Raw genomic sequence first — 21115 nt, 5'->3', positions numbered from 1 at the left:
ATTTGATATGTTAATCTGTGCCATGAACTTCACCACCAAACTGGTGTCTGTAGATCAGGTAGCAACTCTGTTTAAAAACCTGGAAAGATGACTAGATAAAAACTCCCCTCTAATTTTCTCATGTTCATTTTGGAAGAACCTGTGATACAGCAGCTTTTGGGGGGAAAGGAGGACAAAATATTTCTCCAGGAGAGAGGTTTCTAGAGACTTCATTAAATGTTTGGCAGTGTGACTGGAGAATAGATTTCTGCTCTGGAACATGGTAAGGGATAGGCCAGTTAGGAGACTCATCTTCTCTCTGAGCCTCCCTCTGACTACCAGCTTAATCACCTCCGTGATGGACTTTCAGATCAGTATTAGGGATTAATATCTTTATTTCTGGGACCTTTGTACTCATATGGTGGCAGAGAAGCGTTCTGGAGACTTTCAGGGACTGATGCTCTCACACACATTAAACCTCACAAAGGGAGAAGGTTCCACCTTTGCCTGTGTCCTCCAGCTCCCTTAATCGCCGAGGCATGCCTTGAGATCATTCGCCTGTCTAGTATATTGGGGTTGTCTAGCAATTTACAGCATGAAATACAATTCTGCAAGAGGGGCATTGCTGGCACATATCACATTGGCAATGCCCCTCTGCCATGTACATTGGCCAGACCAGACAGTCTCTATGCAAAAGAATAAATGGACACAAATCAGACATCAAGAATTGTAACATTCAAAAACCAGTAGGAGAACACTTCAATCTCCCTGGACACTCAATAACAGACATAAAAGTGGCGATTCTTCAACAAAAAAAACTTCAAAAACAGACTCCCATGAGAAACTGCAGAACTGGAATTAATTTGCAAACTGGACACCATCAAATTAGGCCTGAATAAAGACTGGGAGTGGACAGGTCACTAAAAAAAGTAATTTTCCCTTCTGCTGATACTCTCACCTTCTTGTCAACTGTTGGAAATTGGCATCCACCTTGATTGCATTGGCCTCATTAGCACTACAAAAGTAATTTCCCTCCTCCTCCCTTCTTGTGAACTGTTGAGAATAGGCCACTTCCACCTTAATTGAGTTAGCCTCATTAGCACTGACCCCTACTTGGTAAGGCAACTCCCATCTTTTCACGTGCTGTAATATTTATACTGTTTTCTGTATTTTCCACTTCACGCATCTGATGAAGTGGGTTTTAGCCCACGAAAGCTTATGCCCAAATAAATTTGCTAGTCTCTAAGATGCCACAAGGACTCCTCATTGTTTTTGCTGATGCAGACTAACACGGCTACCACTCTGAAACCTGTCACTTACAGTTCAGTATCAGAATTAAAAATTTTAATTTACAACAGTGGTTCTCTCATTGTCATACCGGGGATTGCTTCTTTGGCACAGTCTTTTATGGAACACGTTTTGTTGCAGAGTCTCTCTGTCCCAATTCCACCCTTTTTCTGTGGCAAATATATAATGCCTGGTCCGATGACAGTAATAATTACAACAGAATTAGGAGATGAGATGAAAATGAACTCCAGTGTGGTGGGTAAGACACTTAGTTTATTCTCTTCTTCTCACCTTTTGTCAATACCATCTCATTTTGCATTTGTATTGTTTTTTTCCCTGTTCAGGGATGTAGGTCTAGGCATTTTAGTTCAGATTCTCTCTCTCCGCTGCCTGTAACTGTCATATAGCCTTGGTAAAGCTCCCTCTGCTGGAGAGTCACCAGGCTGCTATGTTTGTGACCACCACACTGGGGCACTTTAAACTGTGTGCTCTTAAGCTTCCTTTGGTCTGAGTCAGTTGCAGTACTCTCTCTTTCCTTGGTCTCTGGCGTGCTTTCTAGGCACAGGCTTTCTTGTTATCCTTCACAGAAATGGGACCTGACAGACAGCTGCTCTCTAGGCCTACCAGGATTAGTGGAGACCCCCCAGTACTTTAAGCCCACCCTTTCCCAACATTCAGACCTTTTGAGAGCTCTGGGTTTGCAGTTCACTTCTTCAGGGACACGCAGACCAATTACACTTTACTTTAGTTACTTTCTCAGCTGGTCCTGCAGTTCAAAAGACCCTTTTCTATGAAAGCATGCCCCTCTCTCTCTTCTGCCCAAGCTTGTGTGTGGGAGCAGTAAAAGTGGCTGTTAAATTTTGAGTTCTCCCTGAGCCTCTCAAGATCTGTGGCTTTTAAGACTCAATATTAACACCTCGCTTCTTTGTTCCCCTATTTGGGGATTTTCCACTTTCCAGGCCAAGCTTTAATGGTGAAGTGTAATCACATCAACTACAGCAAATGTAATTTATTGACACTCTCTCCACTTGGAACATCAAGAACCGACCGCTGGAAGGCGATCGTCACTAAGGTTCAGCTCCTAACAAGGACCTTGTTACAGGCCTTGCTGGATGCGGCTGATATTGCAGTCTGCTCTGTTTCTACAGTGATTGTCGTGCATCAAGGGTCGTGGCTACAAAGGTGAAGGTTCTCTCTCCTCTTCCCCCCCATGGCGGGGAGGGGTGTTCAAACCACTGTAGAGGACCTTCCTTTTGACATACGTAAGCTCTTCAATGAGTCTAGTGATTAGTCCTTGCCACACCCTCAAGGGTTCAAGGTCCAAACTGCTCACTTGGGATCTGCACACGTGTGCAAAAGAGTTTAGCGGGTCACAGATGGCTCAGAGATCCTGCCCAGTCTAATTCTGTACCTTCCATTGGTCTACTGAGCCACCCAAGAAGAGATCTAGGTATCAGAAAAGTAATCCATCTTCTGTATTGATTGCTACTACCCAGCCTTCCTTTGCTGATCATCAATTTTGATGTTTTCGGTCGAGGATCTGGAACAGCCCCAACTTCAGATTCTTTCAGATCTCAAGCTACTTTCATGGCACTGTTTAAAAACATGTACCAGTTGCAGAAATTTGCAGAGCTGCCATTTAGGCTTTCATTCATACTGTTTCCAAACATTATACTTCAGTGTATGCCTCTAGAGAAGATGTGCTTCACAGCACTGGAGTTCTGACATCAGTCTTAGAATCTTCTCCAAAGCTTCTGCTGTCTTCAGGAAATACTGCTTGGGAGTCACCTGAAGTGACACACCCAAAGGGATGTTGTGTGAAAAAAGAGAGGTTGCTTATCTTGTACAGTAACGGGAGTTCTTTGAGATGTTTGACCCTATGGGTGTTGCTCCACTATCTAACCTCCATCCCCACTGCTTCAGAGTCTTGTCTTGTGAGAGTTTGTGGAGGAGAAGGAACTGAGGGGTAGTTCATCCACATGGCTGTATATCTTCTCGGTATGGGGTATGAGGATGCCTAGAACACAGGCACAGGCCAATCAGGCACTGCTGCCAAAATTCTGCAATCAAAGGTGTATGGACTACATGTGCACCTGAAGTGAAGTGCTCACAGGGACAAACATCTTGAACTCCAATTACTGTATGACGTAGGTAACCTCTCCTTTCCCATATCACTATTAAATCCACAGACTGCTTTCATATCCCACCTCAGTACTGACAGTACCCATGGCAAGAAGACCCCAGTGTCCTGCTACGACACAACATACCCAGTTCTGTGTTGAAATGCACCTGTAGGTACAGATGCACCTTTTTCCTTTGACAACACACATGGGGGGACTCAGACCCAGATTTCTTCATAGCACAGTCACAGCTCTGTAATGTGCTTTAGACAAATTCCCATATCTCTTCATATCACAATCACAGCTCTTCCAAGCTGTTCCAGCTTATTCCTCCACCATTTAATATGCTCACCTAACACCGAGAATGCAGCTGGAGTACATGCAGATAATTCCCAGTAGCTGTTCCCAGCTTCTAAGATTATTAAAATTGTGTGGACATTTACCTTAATTCTGTATTTCCTGGTTTTCAGAAGTGTGAATTTTGCCAAACTTACTGTTCTGGAAGGGCCCACACTATCACTGGGCATCTTTAACCCTGCATTAATGAACCTTTTTGCCATTTAATTTTCCTGAACTCAAGTTTCTTATCTCTTGCCTTTGAATTTCAATGTAGAGGACCTGGTAGAGGGGTTTGGAGTAACTGGTTCCGCTTATGCCTGCATTCACAGTTCATAGTATCAGTGTCCCAGGATGAGTCTTTTGAGGGAATTGGGGCTCAGCTTCACCCTGTGCTTTCCAGGTGAGAGGAATAAGTGCTAGAAGTCACATGGTAGAAAGCTGAGAGGAGGCCTGGTGGGATATAAAGCGCAAAATGAGATTAGGAAGCAGTGGGGCTCTCCTTAGCTTCCAGGCAGACAGCCTGAGTATGCAACCCTGCAGGGAGCAGGCTGAGAAGGCTGGAAGTCAGTATGGTGGAGGAAGGCTCCAGCAAAAGGGAGTAAAAAAGCAGGTGGCCTGGGGAGCCAAGAGGGAGTAGATACACTCCTGTAGGAGACCCCAGGTCAGGAGAAAGGGCATGATTTATAGTTTGAAGTTTTTGAAAAATATAACTCGATCCCTGAAGAATAGGGATTGAAATCCTGACTCTGTTGGAAATGGTTTTGATGCACTGGCTGGTGAGTTGGTCCACTGGCTTGCAGTCTTCTTAAAGTTGCTCCGGAGAGTGAGTTGCAACATACCTCAGGAATGTGAAAGGGTACAGAATAGCAGGCTGAGGCCAGGTATATCCAAAGTACACGTGATTGTGGATAAATAGAACTCATGTTCCTAATCAAACCTACAGCAATCTGGCTAACAGTTCTGTCTTCAGAAGACTGACTTCCTCTCCATATGTGTGAAGTTAATAAAGGGAAAAGCAAACACCACATCAAGTAAACATTTTAATTAACAATCAAAATGCATAATCTTATACAGTTTTAGATGTGTGTTTGTGTGATGCATGATTTTTGCAGAATACACCATTAAAGTAAAATGGACCAGCGGAGTCCCACTGCTCAACAGTAGACCAGTTCTATCCTTTATTGGGTCTACATGGTAGTGGTAACACAGTGGTATCATAATAAGCTTTTATATAATGCTTCTCATCCATAGATCTCAAATAGCTTTACAAAGAAAGGTAGGTATCCTTATTACCATTTTACAGATAATGGAACTAAGGCAGAGGGGTGAAATGAGTTGGTGATACAGCAGGTTGGTGGTAGTGCAGTGAGTCCCAGTCCAGTGCACTATTTGCTTGTTGGAACAGGACCGACACAGCTTGGCTCCTGTTGTGTGTTGAAAGTCTCATCCTAGGTCTTTGGGGCTTTCAGCTCATTTAAAAATAGAGTTGTAAAAATGAGGCTTTATTAGTCCAACGCATCATCATAAATAAAGTGAGGAACACGATGAATATTGAAGGTAGTCTGCCATTTTTTTTGTTGCTGTATATTGTGTGTGCAAGTACTGTACGGAATACTTCCTCCAAATAACTTGACTGTACTCCTTACCTAAAGTTATCCATTGGAGTCTTGTGTGAATATTTTCTAAATATAAGTACAATATAAGTCTGTATAACTTAAACTGATAAACAACATTTTTACATATTTTATTTGCATGATAATTGTTTATGTAAGTTAACTCTTGTCTTCCTCCTCTTTCTCAGAGAACCCAAGCTGCATTGCAGGCAGTGAATGCTGTGCAGTCTGGAGCCCTAGCTCTTACAGGCGCTCCTGCTACTGAGGGTGGACTCCTTCCAGGTCAAAGTTCTGTTCTCCGAATTATTGTTGAAAACCTTTTCTACCCTGTCACTTTGGAAGTGCTGTATCAGGTAACGAGGTGTGGGGAGAGGAAACAAATGGTTATTAAATACTATCTATAATGCTAGTGTAAATCCAGTACCTCTTTGTCTAGAAATTGTACTTCGGATGTTCAACGTGTGTGAGGATTGCCACTTCAAGATGAACTGTAGTCAATTATTATAGTGCCATGTTTGAGTGGATTTAATTCAAAATGACAAATGTATTCTTTGTTCTTACTAGTGACACTCGCTCTTCCATGCCGTCTTTTGATCCTCCTGCTTCTTTGAGTAAGGACTTTTAAATAGCATGTTGAGGAAGAAACATCAAAACTGTCATGCTTTATTGTTAACTTTTGTGCCAGTTTTTTCGGTAGCTCATTCCTGGGCATACAGTTGCTCCTAAGAATTTGTTATGTAAATATTCTGTTTCATTATCATTTTTTGGACGGTCAGACTGACATAATTTTATTTTAGTTGTAATATTTACCTATAAATAACCTAATTTATATGGATTTGAAGGAAGTGTGTGTTCTAGAGACTGTATACTTAGCTCCTGGGCAAGGGGAAGTGCTTTATCACCAGCAACCCCCTGATCAATTTTAAGATGCATGATGAAAAGACTGTAATAGAGATTGCTGTTCTGTCCTTTACTAGAAAGATGATCGCTGTAGTGTAGGAACCATAAGCTTGGGATGCCTAAAACTAGGCAAGTAGTTAGGGTTATCAGTCATAGATAAGGCTACGTGTTAGTCACAAGTATTTTTAGTAAAAGTCACGGACAGGTCATGGGCCCTAAACAAAAATTCACAGCCCGTGACCTGTCCATGACTTGTGCTAAAAATACCCACCCTGACTAAAACTTGGGCGGGGGGCTGTGGGTGCTTGGGGGGTGTGTGTGTCCAGGGGCAGTGTGTGTGCTGGAGGAGGTGGCCTGTGACCCCTGCTGGTACTGGAGGAGTGGCGGGGGGAGGGTGTGGCAGGGGCTTCCTACCCGGTTCTGTGTCATTGCAGCTTCTAGGCAGCCAGGGCAGGGGCTGCACCTCTCCTGCCACAAGCACCAGCTGCTGCAGCTCCCATTGACAGGGAACTGCAGCCAATGGGAGCTGCGGGGCCAGGGCCTACAGGCAGCGCAGAGACCTTCTGCTGCTTAGGAGCTGCTGGGGTGCCATGCCGGTGGGAGCTGGGGAGTCCCCCCCTGTCCCCCCAAGTTAAGCACCCCCAGCACTCCACAGCCCCCTTTCCCTTGGCCTGAGCCCTTCCCACACACCCAAACTGCTGCTGCTGTCTCAGGGGCTAACTGGCTCGGGCAGTCAGGGGCTTGGACTAGATGACCTCCTGAGGTCTCTTCCAACCCTGATATTCCATGAAGGCCCTGCATAACTCTGCTCACACTTGGATCTAGTGTTTTGTTGCATTCCTCCTTGCTGTTCATGTTCTTCCAACAACATTCCCTTTCCTTCTTCCACTCCCCTTTCTGCTGTCTCGCATTCAGTGTTGTATGCATGGATATTCTCCAATTCCAGTGTGCTCCTTACATTCTTCTTCTTCAGATCCTTTTTTATTATTTTTTTATGTTACTGTAGCACCGAGAAGCACCAGTCAGCAACCAGGACCCCATTATACTAAGCTCTGTACAAACACAGAACAAAAAGATGGTCCCTGTCCCAAGGAGCTTACAACATAAGTATAAGACAAGAGACAACAAATTAAAGAGTGAAGTGGAGGGGGGGAGCTTGTGTCCAATTTCTCCTTTTACTGAGTCTTATAGTGGATCTTCTGTCTTTCTGTGTCTTCTATGTAAGCTATCAGAGGCAGAGATATCGTCTTGAACACAGTGATTACTCTTGACAAATAAAAAATTATATAGCATTTTGAGCTTCAAATCTCATGGACAATGATTTTTGTGGTTTCAAAAATAAAACGTGGATACATGAGCTGTTTAGAAGAGATCTTCAGTTACTGAACCTGTAGGATTCATCCAGCTTTGTACCTAGTACTTCGAGCTGTCATAGAATCATAGGAATTTAGGGTTGGAAGAGACCTTGGGAAGTTATCTAGTCCAACCCCGTGCTCAAAGCAGGACCAACCGCAACTAAATCATCCAAGCCAGGGCTTTGTCAAGCCAGGCCTTAGAGGTTTTTAAGGATGGAGATTCTACCACCTCCCTAGGTAACCCATTCCAGTATGTTATCAACCTCCTAGTGAAAGTGTTTCCTAATATCCAACTGAGACCTCCCCCACTGCAAATTGAGACCATTGCTCCTTGTTCTGTCATCTGCCACCACTGAGAAAAGCCTAGCTCCATCCTCTTGGGAACCCCCCTTCAGGAGTTGAAGGCTGTTATCAAATCCCCCCTCATTCTTCTCTTCTGCAGACTAAACAAGCCCAGTTCCCTCAGCCTCTCCTCATAAGTCTTGTGCCCCAGCCCCCTGATTATTTTTGTTGCCCTCCGCTGGACTCTCTCCAATTTGTCCACATCCTTTCTGTAGTGGGGGACCCAAAACTGGACGCAGTACTCCAAATGTGGCCTCACTAGTGCCAAATAGAGGGGAATGATAGCTTCCCTCAATCTGCTGGCAGTGCTCCTACTAATGCAGCCCAATATGCCGTTAGCCTTCTTGTCAACAAGGGCACACTGCTGACTTATATCCAGCTTCTTATCCACTGTAATCCCCAGGTCCTTTTCTGCAGAACTGCTGCTTAGCCAGTCGGTTCCCAGCCTGTAGCAGTACATGGGATTCTTCCTTCCTAAGTGCAGAACTCTGCACTTGTCCTTGTTGAACCTCATCCAACTTCTTTTGGCCCAATCCTCCAATTTGTCTAGGTCACTCTGGACCCTATCCCTACCCTCCAGCGTATCTGCCTCTCCCCCCAACTTAGTGTGATATGCGAACTTGCTGAGGGTGCAGTCCATTCCATCATCCTCAAAGACAGCTTGTGAATCCCTGCTCTCAACTGCTTTGTGAAACCCCACTTCTCAAACCAATACTCCAATGTATTCCAGCATCTCTGGAGGTCTAGAACAAAGGCTCTCTCTCTTTATGCCAGTTCTGAGCAAGTTCTGTGGCATGTAACTTGAGAGACAGTGACTCTTGTTCTTGGAGAGAATTAACTTTTTATTTTTTTTATTTTTTTTTGCCGGACGTGGAGGAAGTTAGTGGCCAGTAGAAAATATTATGAACTTGCCTCCAAAACATGGATTCTGATAGAACTGAGAATTATTTTGTTCATTTCGAATATAAAATTATTCCTGAAAAACAGTATCTCAAGAGCTAAAATTGTGTACTGTAGCTTTAAAAGTATACAGATACAGTTTTAAAAGTCCAAATTATTTATTTCTTGATTTATTTTTTAGATTTTCTCCAAGTTTGGAACTGTCTTGAAGATTATCACCTTCACAAAGAACAATCAGTTTCAGGCCTTGCTTCAGTATGCTGATCCAATGAATGCACATTATGCCAAAATGGTAAGCATAAAGATATACATCTGACCTATTTAGTCAACATAAAATAAATTACAGAAACATTCTTTTCATGTACATGGTTTTGCTATGAGCTGCACTAGTGTTAGGGTTTCTTGACACTCTAGTAATATTTAAATTCTCTTGCTGCTCAAAGTAGCTTTGGGGTTTTGTAATTACGTTATAGAGAATGATTTGCTGAACTTTAGTACTTTTACTACTAATTACGCATTAGTGGTCTTGAATAATTCCACCTGTGTACCTGGTCACAGGTTAAGGCTAGTACACTGCTAGTATTCCTTCTACTTACAGGAAAGAGGTGCTGGTGGTGGGGGAATTTAAACTTTTCACTTGCTATCTCAGGTTCAAAAAGGAAGACAAATATCTGCGTACTGTAGGTATATATTTTTTTTCCAAAAACCTTTAAAACCCATTGTCCTTGTAATTACAAATCAGTACTGCTCTTCTGCAAAAATAAATAATTTCAGTGAAATTTTGTGTTCCTTATAAATGTTGGCTCAAAGACCTGTAAATCTGGCTCCTAATTCCTTTTAGTAGAATATAATACAGGCAAAAATGACCAGCTAATAAACTGCATGTGGTTCAAGCACAGGTTTTGGGGGGGGGGGCTGTGACGATGCTTTAATAATAATTAATTAATAATCTGGCATCCTAGGTGAAGAACTTGTGGATTGCCTTCCCCAATATTTCATCAGTTTGACAGGCACCTGCAACCTAACAATGAGTGCCAAAGACCTGCATTGATTTTTTTGATATAAAAAGAAATAATTTACAATTACTTGAATATTTTAAAATTTTTTATAACTAATCCCCAGTCCATATACTGCCAACTGATTCCAAAATCTGTCAATTTCTCACCCTCCATCCCGCCCCCCCCCGACTTCGAGAGCACCAAGCCCTCCTTAAAAGGGTGGTGGTCAACCTGAACTTGGAGGTCGAGGAGCTAGCTGAGGAACCTGATAACCTCTTCAGTGCCATTCGCTCCTCTGCCCCAGCGTGGGTTGCATTGCTCGTTCACCAGGGGTCCTGAAGATCACCAAGTCAATGTGGCAGACCTCCTCTTCCATTCCGCCCACATCCAAGAAGTCGGAAAAGAAATACTATGCCCCCACCAAGGTGTTTTAATACCTTTACACGTACCCTTATGCAGGGTCCTTGGTCGTATCTGCTGTCAACGAAAGGGCCAGGCAAGTGGCACCCCCAAAAAATAAAGATTCCAAGAGACTAGACTTGTTTGGCAGAAAGATTTATTCCACAGCGAGCCTCCAGTTTAGGGTCTCTAACCATCAGGCCCTACTTGGCAGGTACAATTTCAACATGTGGAAATCCGTCGGCAAGTTGAAAGAGAGCCTCCCACAGGATCAGGCGCAGGAGTTCGCCACTCTCATAGATGAGGGCGTGGTAGTAGCCAGGGGTGTCCTCCAGATGGCCTGGGACACCACAGACTTGGTGTCCAGGGTGTTTACCTCTGCAATAGCCATGAGGCATAGCTCCTTATTACAGACCTCTGGGCTGTCCCAGGAGATTCAATCCACCCTCCAGGACCTCCAGTTTGAGGGAACTAACTAATGCTAGGATCCATGGCCTTAAAGACTCCTGTGCCACCCTCTGCTCCTTAGGCCTTCATACTTCTCAGCAGGCCAGGAAACAGTTGCACCTACACCATCATCGAGGTTTTGGGGAACCCCTCGTTCTGGCTCCTACAAAAAGACGGGTTTCAAGCAACTCCACCAGTCATTGTCTCATCCACCTGCTCAGCCCGGTCCTTTCAGTGATCAGTGCAGCCAGAAACAATCATTTTGAGGGTGTGCTCAAGGACGATGCCCCAGTCACTGCACTGGATCCACTCCCCATCTTCCTCAACCACCTCCACCCTTTCCAGCCAGCCTGGTCCCATATCACTTCAGACTGCTGGTGCTCAACACAGTCTCATTGGGCTATACCCTGCAGTTTGTAGCCGACTAACCCTTCCATCTCCCTTCCCCGTCCCTCTTCAGGGACGCTTCTCGTGAACAACTCCTCACTCAGGAAGTCGAAAACCTCATGAGCTTAGGGGCGGTGGAAGAGGTTCCACAAAACATGGAAGGAAAAGGGTTTTACCCCTGTTACTTCCTCATTCTGAAGGCAAAAGGGGGCTTCAGACTTATCCTACACCTGTGCCGCCTCAACAAGTCTCTCAAAAAGTTGAAATTTCACATGGTCTCCCTGGCCTCCATTATTCCCTCCCTGGATCCAGGAGACTGATATGCCGCTCCCGATCTAAAGGACACGTACTTCTATATTTCCACATTCCCAGGACACTGGCGTTTCCTCCTTTTCATGTTGGGCCAGTGCCATTTCCAGTTTATGGCAATGCCCTTTGGTCTCCTGTCGGCCCCGAGAGCGTTCACAAAGCGTATAGTGGCTGCTTACCTGAGATGTCGGGGAGTCCAGATCTATCCGTACCAGTGGCTGCTTACCTGAGATGTCGGGGAGTCCAGATCTATCTGTACCTCGACAACTGGTGGATAAGGGGCTGGGCCTAATAACCACAACCTGGGCCTAATAACAAATGACAAAAAGTCAACCTTCACCCCACTACAATGTATAGAATTCATTGGGGCAGTACTCGACTCCACTCAAGCCAGAGCCTTCCTCCGCAAGACTCTGTTCCAAAACCATGGTGGACCTCATCTCATCTCTGCGTGCCCAGCCACTCATCACCGCCACTCATCACCACCACCCACACGTTTCTGAGACTGTTGAGTCACATGGCAGCATGCACTTACGTAGTTAGGCACGCGCAACTCCACATGGCTGGCGTTGGTCTGTCCTCAACCAGTACAGTATGGACTGGGTGATCAGGGTTCCGGACAGCGTACTGTCGTTCCTTAGCTGGTGGCAAGATCCCGCATCGGTGCGGGAGGGAGTCCCTTTCGCAACCCCAGTTTCGTTAGTGATTCTGGTTTCCGATGCTTCAGACCTGGGTTGGGGAGGCCACCTGAGCAATCTCTGTACTCAAGGCTGTTGGTCCAGTCACAATCAGTCACTGCACATCAATGTCAGGGAGCTTAGGGCGGTTCACCTAGCCTGCCAAGCCTTTTGGCCTCGCATACAAGGCAAGATGGTTCAGGTTCTCACGGACAACATGGTCACAGTCTTCTGTATCAACAAGCAGGGGGGAGCCAGGTTGTCTGCCCTATGTTAGGAATAGCTCCAGCTCTGGGATTTCTGCCTGCAGAACGATATCCACCTTGTGGCCATCCCAGGGGCCAGGAACACTTGGGCAGATCACCTTAGGAGGACATTCTTGTCTTGCCACGAGTGGTCTCTTTACCCGGAGGTGGTCAGTTCTGTGTTCCGCAGGTGGGGAACTCCCCAGGGGGACCTGTTTGCATCCAGACAGAACAGTAAATGCCACGATTTCTGCTCGTTCCAAGGCAGGGATAAGGGATCCCTGTTGGCCACCTTCCTGCTCCCGTGATCGGGGGCTCTGATGTATGCCTTCCCTCCAGTGCCGTTGCAGCCCAAGGTCCTCATGGAAGATCAAGCAGGACAGGGTGAAGGTCATCCTCATAGTGCTGGCTTGCCCACGCCAACACTGGTTCAGCACGCTGCTGGATGTCTTGGTGGCAACCCTGTTCCGGATGCCACTCAGGGCGGACCTTTTGTCCCAGAACCACATCAGTCTCCTGCACCCGAACCTGGTGGCACTTCATCTGATGGCTTGGCTGCTGCGTGGCTAAATGCGCAGGAACAGCACTGCTCATCTGAGATCCAGCGAGTCCTGTTGGGCAATAGAAAGCCCTCCACCAGGGCCACCTACTTGGCCAAATGGAAGTGATTCACCTGCTGGATGGCGTATAAGGGGGCTTGTCCTGAGCAAGCTCCGTTGTAGATCATTCTAGACTACCTCCTGCACCTCAAGCTTCAGGGCTTTTCGCTCTCCTCCATCAAGGTCCATGTAGCCGCCGTCTCTGCCTTCCACCCACCGATTGAAGGCAGGTCAGTTTTCTCTCAAGACATCAGTCAGATTCCTCCAAGGCCAAAGCCACATAAGTCGGAGGAGGAGTGCAGGCTACATACCCTGGACGTCAGGAGGGCTCTGGCCTTCTACATTGAAAGGAGCAATCCTTTTCACAAGACAACACAATTATTCGTTGCTGTGGCTGACAGGCTGAAAGGTCATCCTGTTTCTACCTAGGGAGGTGGTAGAATCTCCTTCCTTAGAGGTTTTTAAGGTCAGGCTTGACAAAGCCCTGGCTGGGATGATTTAACTGGGAATTGGTCCTGCTTCGAGCAGGGGGTTGGACTAGATGACCTTCTGGGGTCCCTTCCAACCCTTATATTCTAGGATTCTATGATTCTGTACAGAGGATTTCCTGCTGGATCACGGCCTGAATTCGCTTTTGCTATGATCAAGCAAAGGTGCTGCCCCCGCCGATCATCACCACCCACTTGACCAGGGCGCAGGCCTCTTCGGCAGACTTTTTGGCCCAAGTGCCTATCCAGTACATCTGTAGGCGGCCACCTGATTGTCAGTCCATACCCTCACATCCCACCATGTGGTTATGCAGCAGGCCTGGGATTATGTGGGCTTCTGTAGAGCAGTACTGTAAGCCTCCAAGCTGTGAACTGCGAGCCCACCTCTGTAGATACTGCTTGTGATTCACCTAAACTGGAATCCACACAAGCAATGGTTACCTACCTTTCATAACTGTCTTCAAGATGTGTTGCTCATGTCCATTCCATTACCCGCCCTCCTGTCCCTATGTTGGAGTTACTGGCAAGAAGGAACTGAGAGGGCGTAGGGTTGCCGGCACCTGATATATCACCACATGAGAGTGCCACTCCAGAGGGGGTCACAGCCAGCCCTATAGATACCGCTAAGCCAAAAGTCTCCGACAACCATGCACATGTGCATGCAGACACCTAGAATGTAATGGACATGAGCAACACATCTCAAAGAACAACAGTTACGAAAGGTAGGTAGCCGTTTTTTCCTGAAGCAAATACAGAAATTTAAATAATTTTAGATATATTTTCTAAGGTTTTTTGCCTTCTTTCAGAATGGGCTTGATAAAGTCCTGAGGGTCTGCAACCTCGTTGTCATAGTGATAAGGATTTAAAGAATAGAACATTTTTAGATGTGAGTTCTTTTCCATCTCTATAGGCCACCTTCTCCATTTCTCTGCCAACACACAGCTATGTGTTTTACCTAGGGAGGTGGTAGAATCTCCTTCCTTAGAGGTTTTTAAGGTCAGGCTTGACAAAGCCCTGGCTGGGATGATTTAACTGGGAATTGGTCCTGCTTCGAGCAGGGGGTTGGACTAGATGACCTTCTGGGGTCCCTTCCAACCCTTATATTCTAGGATTCTATGATTCTATGTGGACTCCTCTCTGGATGTGGTGGGATATTTGTTCAGAGGTGCTGACAAGTTTTTATGCACTCCTTTAATTATGTGAGATCTTAGGTTAAATGCACTTTCTGGTATCTCTTAACACCTAAAAAAAACCTTAGTCCTTACCCTTAAAATTGTCTTTGGGGCTATCTAAGCAAGGAAAGACAGAGAACTTCATGCCCTTTAAAGCAGGGATCCCTACCTGTGTGTTACTTAGGAGAAAATTCTCATTCTTTTTCCTGGTTTCAGAGTAACAGCCGTGTTAGTCTATGTTCGCAAAAAGAAAAGGAGTGCTTGTGGCACCTTAGAGACTAACCAGTTTATTTGAGCATAAGCTTTCGTGAGCTGCAGCTCACTTCGTCGGATGCATACTGTGGAAAATACAGAAGATGTTGGTTTTTATACACACAAATCATGAAAAAAATGGGTGTTTATCACCACAAAAGGTTTTCTCTCCCCCACCCCACTCTCCTGCTGGTCAGAGTAACAGCCGTGGGGGGGAGAGAACCTTTTGTAGTGATAAACACCCATTTTTTCATGATTTGTGTGTATAAAAACCAACATCTTCTGTATTTTTCACAGTATGCATCTGATGAAGTGAGCTGTAGCTCACGAAAGCTTATGCTCAAATAAACTGGTTAGTCTCTAAGGTGCCACAAGTACTCCTATTCTTTTTCCTCTTACGTTCTACTTTCTCAGGAAGTATTTTACCTTGTTCTGTTTCCATAAGACTCACTCTTTGGGACATTGTAGAATAGTAACTTTTCTGTTTGGTTTTTCCAGAGTCTGTCATAGATGGCTCACCTGGTTTTTTGGTTTTGTGGGAGTGGAACTAGGGCTATGTTTTCCTGGACTATTTTCTATGCAGCTCTTAGAATAAATAGAACTGCTGGTGCTTAGGAACTGTAGCTGAGCTGTGTCAGCCAGTCTATCTCCATTACACCCAGCATGCAGCAGCACATCTCCGCAGCAGCACAGTTTACTGCAAGCACATCAAACCTACCCTCTGGTCCCTGTGGTGGCTTCATATAGAATACCATGTCAAATTCAAGGCCTTGTTCCTTATCTTTAGGACACTTAATGGTCTGGACCCATGATACCTAAAAGAGTACCTAAAGCTCTGAGATCAGGACTTCAGTCAATAACTCTGCTCCTCAGGCACAATGGAGCTGTCTGCCTCCAACACAGATGAGCTTTACACTTGTGGTAGAGCTTTGTCCATGCTGGCTCAAGACCAGAACAAACTTCCACAGGAATTAAGAACCACCAGAGAACTTTCGTTCCAAGTGCAAGGCACAGATCTTCAACCTTACCCTTTGCTAATATAAACATACAGCTCAGCATACTTATATTTAAAGTTTTCAAAGTTCCATCCAGTTTACCCCAGGTAGGGGGAGAAAGGGAGCAAGAACTACATGAGAGATGCAAGTTATGTTGCTTAAATGCACTTCTAGAAGGTGCCCTTGTGCTATGGTGATGAGGGCTGAATAAGACCTTGACTAGAATAGGGAAGTGACATCTTGAGTTTTGCTTTATTTCCTGTCTCCTCCTGATGTCAAAAGGAGCTACCTATGTTATCTGGGCTAATATTAGAGACATGAAGAAATTCAAATTAACAGAAATTCTCTCTCTCTCAGCTCGGTTTCTCTCTGATCCTGCAGTGAATTTATATTTCTGTGCTGCTGACACTAGTCTAAGAAACTGTCAAACCAGAATTATGACTTTACTGCAAAATCAAATAGCTGGATAATATGGATTGCACAGAGACAGGAGGCACAAATTTGAAATATTTTAATTAACTAATGTAGTAAATTCAGAATCATGAAGACAGTCTCATATGTTTTTCTAAAGTGACCATTACTGTGGTATATTGGAACTACAAAATTAACAGGAAGTTCTGTTCAAAGTAGGAATAAGATCCACTCTTTTGCTTTTTTTAGAGTCTTTCTGTTTTGTGTTGATATGTGATTTTCCTGGACAAGGTGAGGTTTGCAGAATGCCCTAAAGCTGGAAAGACTCATCTTGGATCTCCTTCTGGTTTGCAGTTCCATAGATTAGGAACTGTCTGCTGAGAAGCCCCTACCTTTTCCATAAAATGGCTGAGAAACCTACCTTGAATTTATTACTCACTAATGGTGAACTTAATTTATTAAAATTGCATAGTAGCCTATACCCTACAAAGTTTGTTTAGTTTAACTGTTCTTAGATAAAAATCTTCATGATATAGCTACTCTTTTAAAAAGCTTTTAAAAATATTTTACTTGTTTTGACTTTGGGCTAACAATATTGCATAACATGTATCGCTTATCTGTAAATAACAATTTTGAAGTTTTTGGATAGTTTATCTTTTACTTTTTTTTTCTTTTGTCAGCCTGACTCATTTACGCTAAGCCCATGTGTACATACAAAAGTTGTACAGCTTTAATATATCAGTATACTACAAGTCATACTAGTTAGGCGATACAACTCTCCTTGTGCAGTACTGGAGAAGGAATAAGCTGTACTGGTGTATAAGCAATGCATTGTACTTGTATGACTTTAAATAAAAAGAAATTCACACCCATAACCAGATGTTATACCATTACAAAATTTTTGTGGCCCAGGCCTTATTATGTATCAGGTAACGGATTCTTGAAAATGGACCTCAGGCATGCCACTTCCGCTTATCTTTCTTTGGTTTCTTAGAATGTGAGCATTGATATAGGTGAGAGATGACTCTTGCTACAAAATTTTTGTTATTGTAGCTTTCCTTATGCAGAGCATATTACTTTTGTGGTTGTTCATGTTAATTTTTTCAGGTAATTGCATAGCTGAAAGAGAAAAAAGTCCGAAATGAATAACTAAATGTGTAGACTTATTTTCAGGCAAACTTACAAACAAACTGAATCATGTTCTTATGTTTATTTTGAGACCAGAGTTCAGGCATGGCACGTGCATTTCATTTTTCGGTAGTGTGATAAAGCTTCACATTCTGTACTAAGTCTGATATTTATTTACGTTAAGGCCACTTTGCACGGCTCTGCCAGCATAAAGGGACCTTACACTCACTGTAAGACCTCTTTACATTGCTTTGGCAGTGCCAAATGGCCACGCTTTAAATGAGAATCCTACCCAAGGGATTAATGATCACCTGATCATTCCATGTTTTAGCCTGGTAGCCATTTTGTGGTGGCCTTTCTGCCGTCTTCATATAACTTGTAAACTATTGAGTAAAAGAAGTTTTCAATACCAAGAGAATGTTTTATTTGGAGTTAAGGTGGCTGACTGGTAAAGACGTTTAATTCAATTTTTCTAGGGATTTGCGGATCATTATTTTTATTTCAATATAACAGAATCTGAAATCATAACTGGTAATCTGTGGAAAATATGTAGCCTCTGATTTTTTTTCCTTTGTTTTTTATGATGAGGTCCTAGGAGAGTACTCAAGTGTGCTTGTGCAGAAAAGATTTTGATGCTTCAAAAGAGCATAATCAAGACACATTCAGTTAATTTATCCTTTCCTAGTGGTGTGAGGGTAGCTCTATAAAAGAGTAACTCTAATTTACTGCTCTTGAGCCAACATCCACAAATTCCAGTGGTCTGTTGTTCCAAAACCCCCCCAAACGAATATCACTGCCACTATTTTATAGTGAATGTTTAAATGTGGAAGATGTCTAAGGCTTAAAAGCATGAATCTGTAGCATCATATAAGGAGACTAGGCTCTGTAGCTGGGGGCCATACAAGGCCCCATTAGCTGTGGATTGGCAGAGAGAGAGAGAGATACGTAACAGATACTGACCCAGTAGGTTACACTAATATTCTAGAAAGTAAGGATCTGTGGCTGAAGGTGGTGCAATGGCTAGTCTGGAATGGTCCAACAACTTCTTAAAGGTTGCTGTTAGTGTGGATTTGAATTGGAGTAAATATAGATAGATATGTGAATGGTAAACATGTTTTGCCTTTTTAAACTTTACAACCACTTTTTTCTCTAGGCTCTGGATGGCCAGAATATCTACAATGCATGCTGCACTCTGCGTATTGATTTCTCCAAGTTAACAAGCCTTAATGTAAAATACAACAATGACAAAAGCAGAGACTTCACTCGCCTTGACCTTCCTTCTGGCGATGGCCAGCCCTCCCTTGACCCCAACATGGCTGCCACTTTTGGTAAGGAAACCCCCCCCCCTTCTAAGTAAATATAATGGAGGAAGTACCTCTCTGCTTTTTATGTTGTATTGCCCTTTAGGAATTTCCACTCTCATTTTCCAAGGTTCCTAAAGGAGAGTGACACTAGTGAATCTAAAGTACACAATGCCAATAAAGTGTTAAAGAAAAAAATCTACTCCTGGAAAATAAGTGAATATCTTTAACTGAATTTACCCAACCATTCTTCAGACTTTTAATGCCAAAAGCATTCTGTGAACATTATTTACTCACCACCAGGCAAAATTTCCTTAGTAGTATTCCAAACTATTCTCCCCCCTCCCCCCACGTCTGGACCCTCCACTGTGCTTCCCACACCCAGACCCCCCTGCCAAACTCTGTCCCCCCTGACATCCAGACCCCCCCCGCTGAGCCCCAACTACCATCACCTGGACCCTCCTGCAGAGTCCCATTACCGTTGCACCCAGAACCCCCCAACAAGCTCCTGTGCATCCACATCCCTCCCGCACCCAGATCCCCCACTGAGCCGCCTGCACCCAGATTGTCCCACACAGACCCCTCTCAACCCACACCTGGATCCCCCCACTCTAAGCCTCTTCATACTTGCATCCTGCCTTGCTGAGCTGCAGGAGCCTGCCTGCCCACACCTGGTGCGCCTGGCATGGAGGGTGGGTGCTTCTGGGGCAGGCCAAGTCCTTGTGCTGTGTCAGGGTTGGGTGTAGCTTCACTGCTGAGTCTGTGTCAGGGGTGGTGGGAGCTGCACAGTGATCTCCCACCTCAGTACAGCCAGTGGCCTGTGCTCTCCAGTACCGTGCTGGAGCCTCCACATTTATTTGAGAAATAAAATTTGCAGAATTTTAAAATATTGTGCTCATAATTTTAAATTTTTTGGTTCAAAATTCCCTCAGGAATGTAGTTATGATGCCCCTTTACCACAAATTAAGTGTAGTTTTGCTTCTCTCTGTTCCTTGTGTATCTACACCAGGGGTGGGCAAACTTTTTGGCCTGAGGGCCACATCTGGGTATGGAAATTGTATGGCTGGCCATGAATGCTCACAAAATCGGGGGTTGGAGTGCAGGAGGGAGTGAGGGCTCTGGGGTTGGGCCAGAAATGACGAGTTCAGGGTGTGGGAGTGGGCTTCGGACTGGGGTGGGGGGTTGGAGGGCAGGGGTAGTGAGGGCTCCAGCTGGGGGTGCAGGCTCTGGGGTGGGGCTGGAGATGAGGGCCGTAATTTGCCCACCCCAATCTATACTATACTGTGTGTTTGTAATTGAACTTCACTTCTTCTTCATGGTTTTTGGCTTTTTAAAGAGTTTTTTGCTTTTTATCACTAAGTAGGGGGTTTGCATCTCTCCTTAGTAGAATTTCTTTTGTTGGTTTTGGGAATGTAGAAATTGCCATAGTGAATCAGACTAAAAATTCATCCACTCGTTATCTTCTCTTCAACTGTGGTCAGTGCCGGATGCTGTAAAGGGAGGTGTAAGAACCCCATGTTAGGTATATGTGGTATTTTCTGCCCCCCTGCAAGAGCTTATCCTGATCTCTTAGTTAAAGATTGCCTTGAGAGCATGAGGTTTAATATTCCTCCGACATTTATAATTAATTTTTAAAATTTTTAAATTTTAAATCGATATTTTTGGTATCTATAAATGGTGGTAGTGTTTGGAACTTGGTATTTTCTCAGCCTCAACAACTTCTGGTGGCATTGAGTTCCACAGTTTAACTATGCATTGTGCGGAAAAGTATTTCCTTTTGTTGGTTTTAAATTTGCCGTCTTTTAATTTCATTGAACGTTCCCTCAGGAATGAGGTATGGAAGTAAAAATTTCTAAGTAGGTATGATTTTGGGGGAGGGATTGTGTTTGTGAAAGACTAGTTTAAGTGAAATATTGGAATATGAGCTGCTTTGCTTACTGATCAGCTTTTGTAAAATTTAAAAACTGGAGATGTATTATAAGTAGTTTTAACAATTTATTGTGGGTAAAGGTATTAATTGAGTGATACTAAGGATTTAAAGAGACCATATTTGAGACGTGTTGTAGCCATATACACTTGTATTCCACAAGGCTGCTTAACAGTTAATGCACTGCAGTTATGACAGCAGAAGAGACCAAAAATTCCAATATATTGGTTGTCATGTTGGTATTGTGGCTTTGGCAATTTTATTTAAACAACCTTAATGGTAATGGAAATTATGAAAAAGAGGCATTTGACTAGCTGAAGGAGATGTAGCCATCTGTGCTATTTTGACAACTATTTCCAGCTTTCTTGGCAGACAGCAACTACAGCTGACAAGGGAGATTTCTAGCTCTTGGCTGTTGGATGGGTCTTCATTAAGGGCCAAATGCTTCCCTTGTTGTGTACAAAAATAAAATATATTTCTGTAGTGCAGTCCAACTGGTCAAAGTGCTACAAACATGGGTAAGAAAATCTTATTTTCCTCTAGCA

General features: G+C 44.1%; 1 protein-coding gene across 2 annotated transcripts in view; it reads left to right on the top strand.

The window, feature by feature from the left end:
* The window catches only part of PTBP3 (polypyrimidine tract binding protein 3), a 120762-nt gene that overhangs the window by 72880 nt on the left and 26767 nt on the right, over positions 1-21115 (top strand). For both annotated transcript variants that reach the window (XM_048849677.2, XM_048849678.2), the window contains 3 exons: positions 5527-5691; positions 9017-9127; positions 18496-18670. In XM_048849677.2, the coding sequence (XP_048705634.1) occupies positions 5527-5691; positions 9017-9127; positions 18496-18670 (451 nt within the window). The remainder of the gene's footprint in view (positions 1-5526; positions 5692-9016; positions 9128-18495; positions 18671-21115) is intronic.

This window comes from Caretta caretta, chromosome 5 (assembly GCF_965140235.1).
Source record: "Caretta caretta isolate rCarCar2 chromosome 5, rCarCar1.hap1, whole genome shotgun sequence".
Classification (NCBI taxonomy): domain Eukaryota; kingdom Metazoa; phylum Chordata; order Testudines; family Cheloniidae; genus Caretta; species Caretta caretta.
The sequence above is the reverse complement of the archived record's forward strand: the minus strand, read 5'-3'. Positions and strand labels throughout refer to the sequence as shown.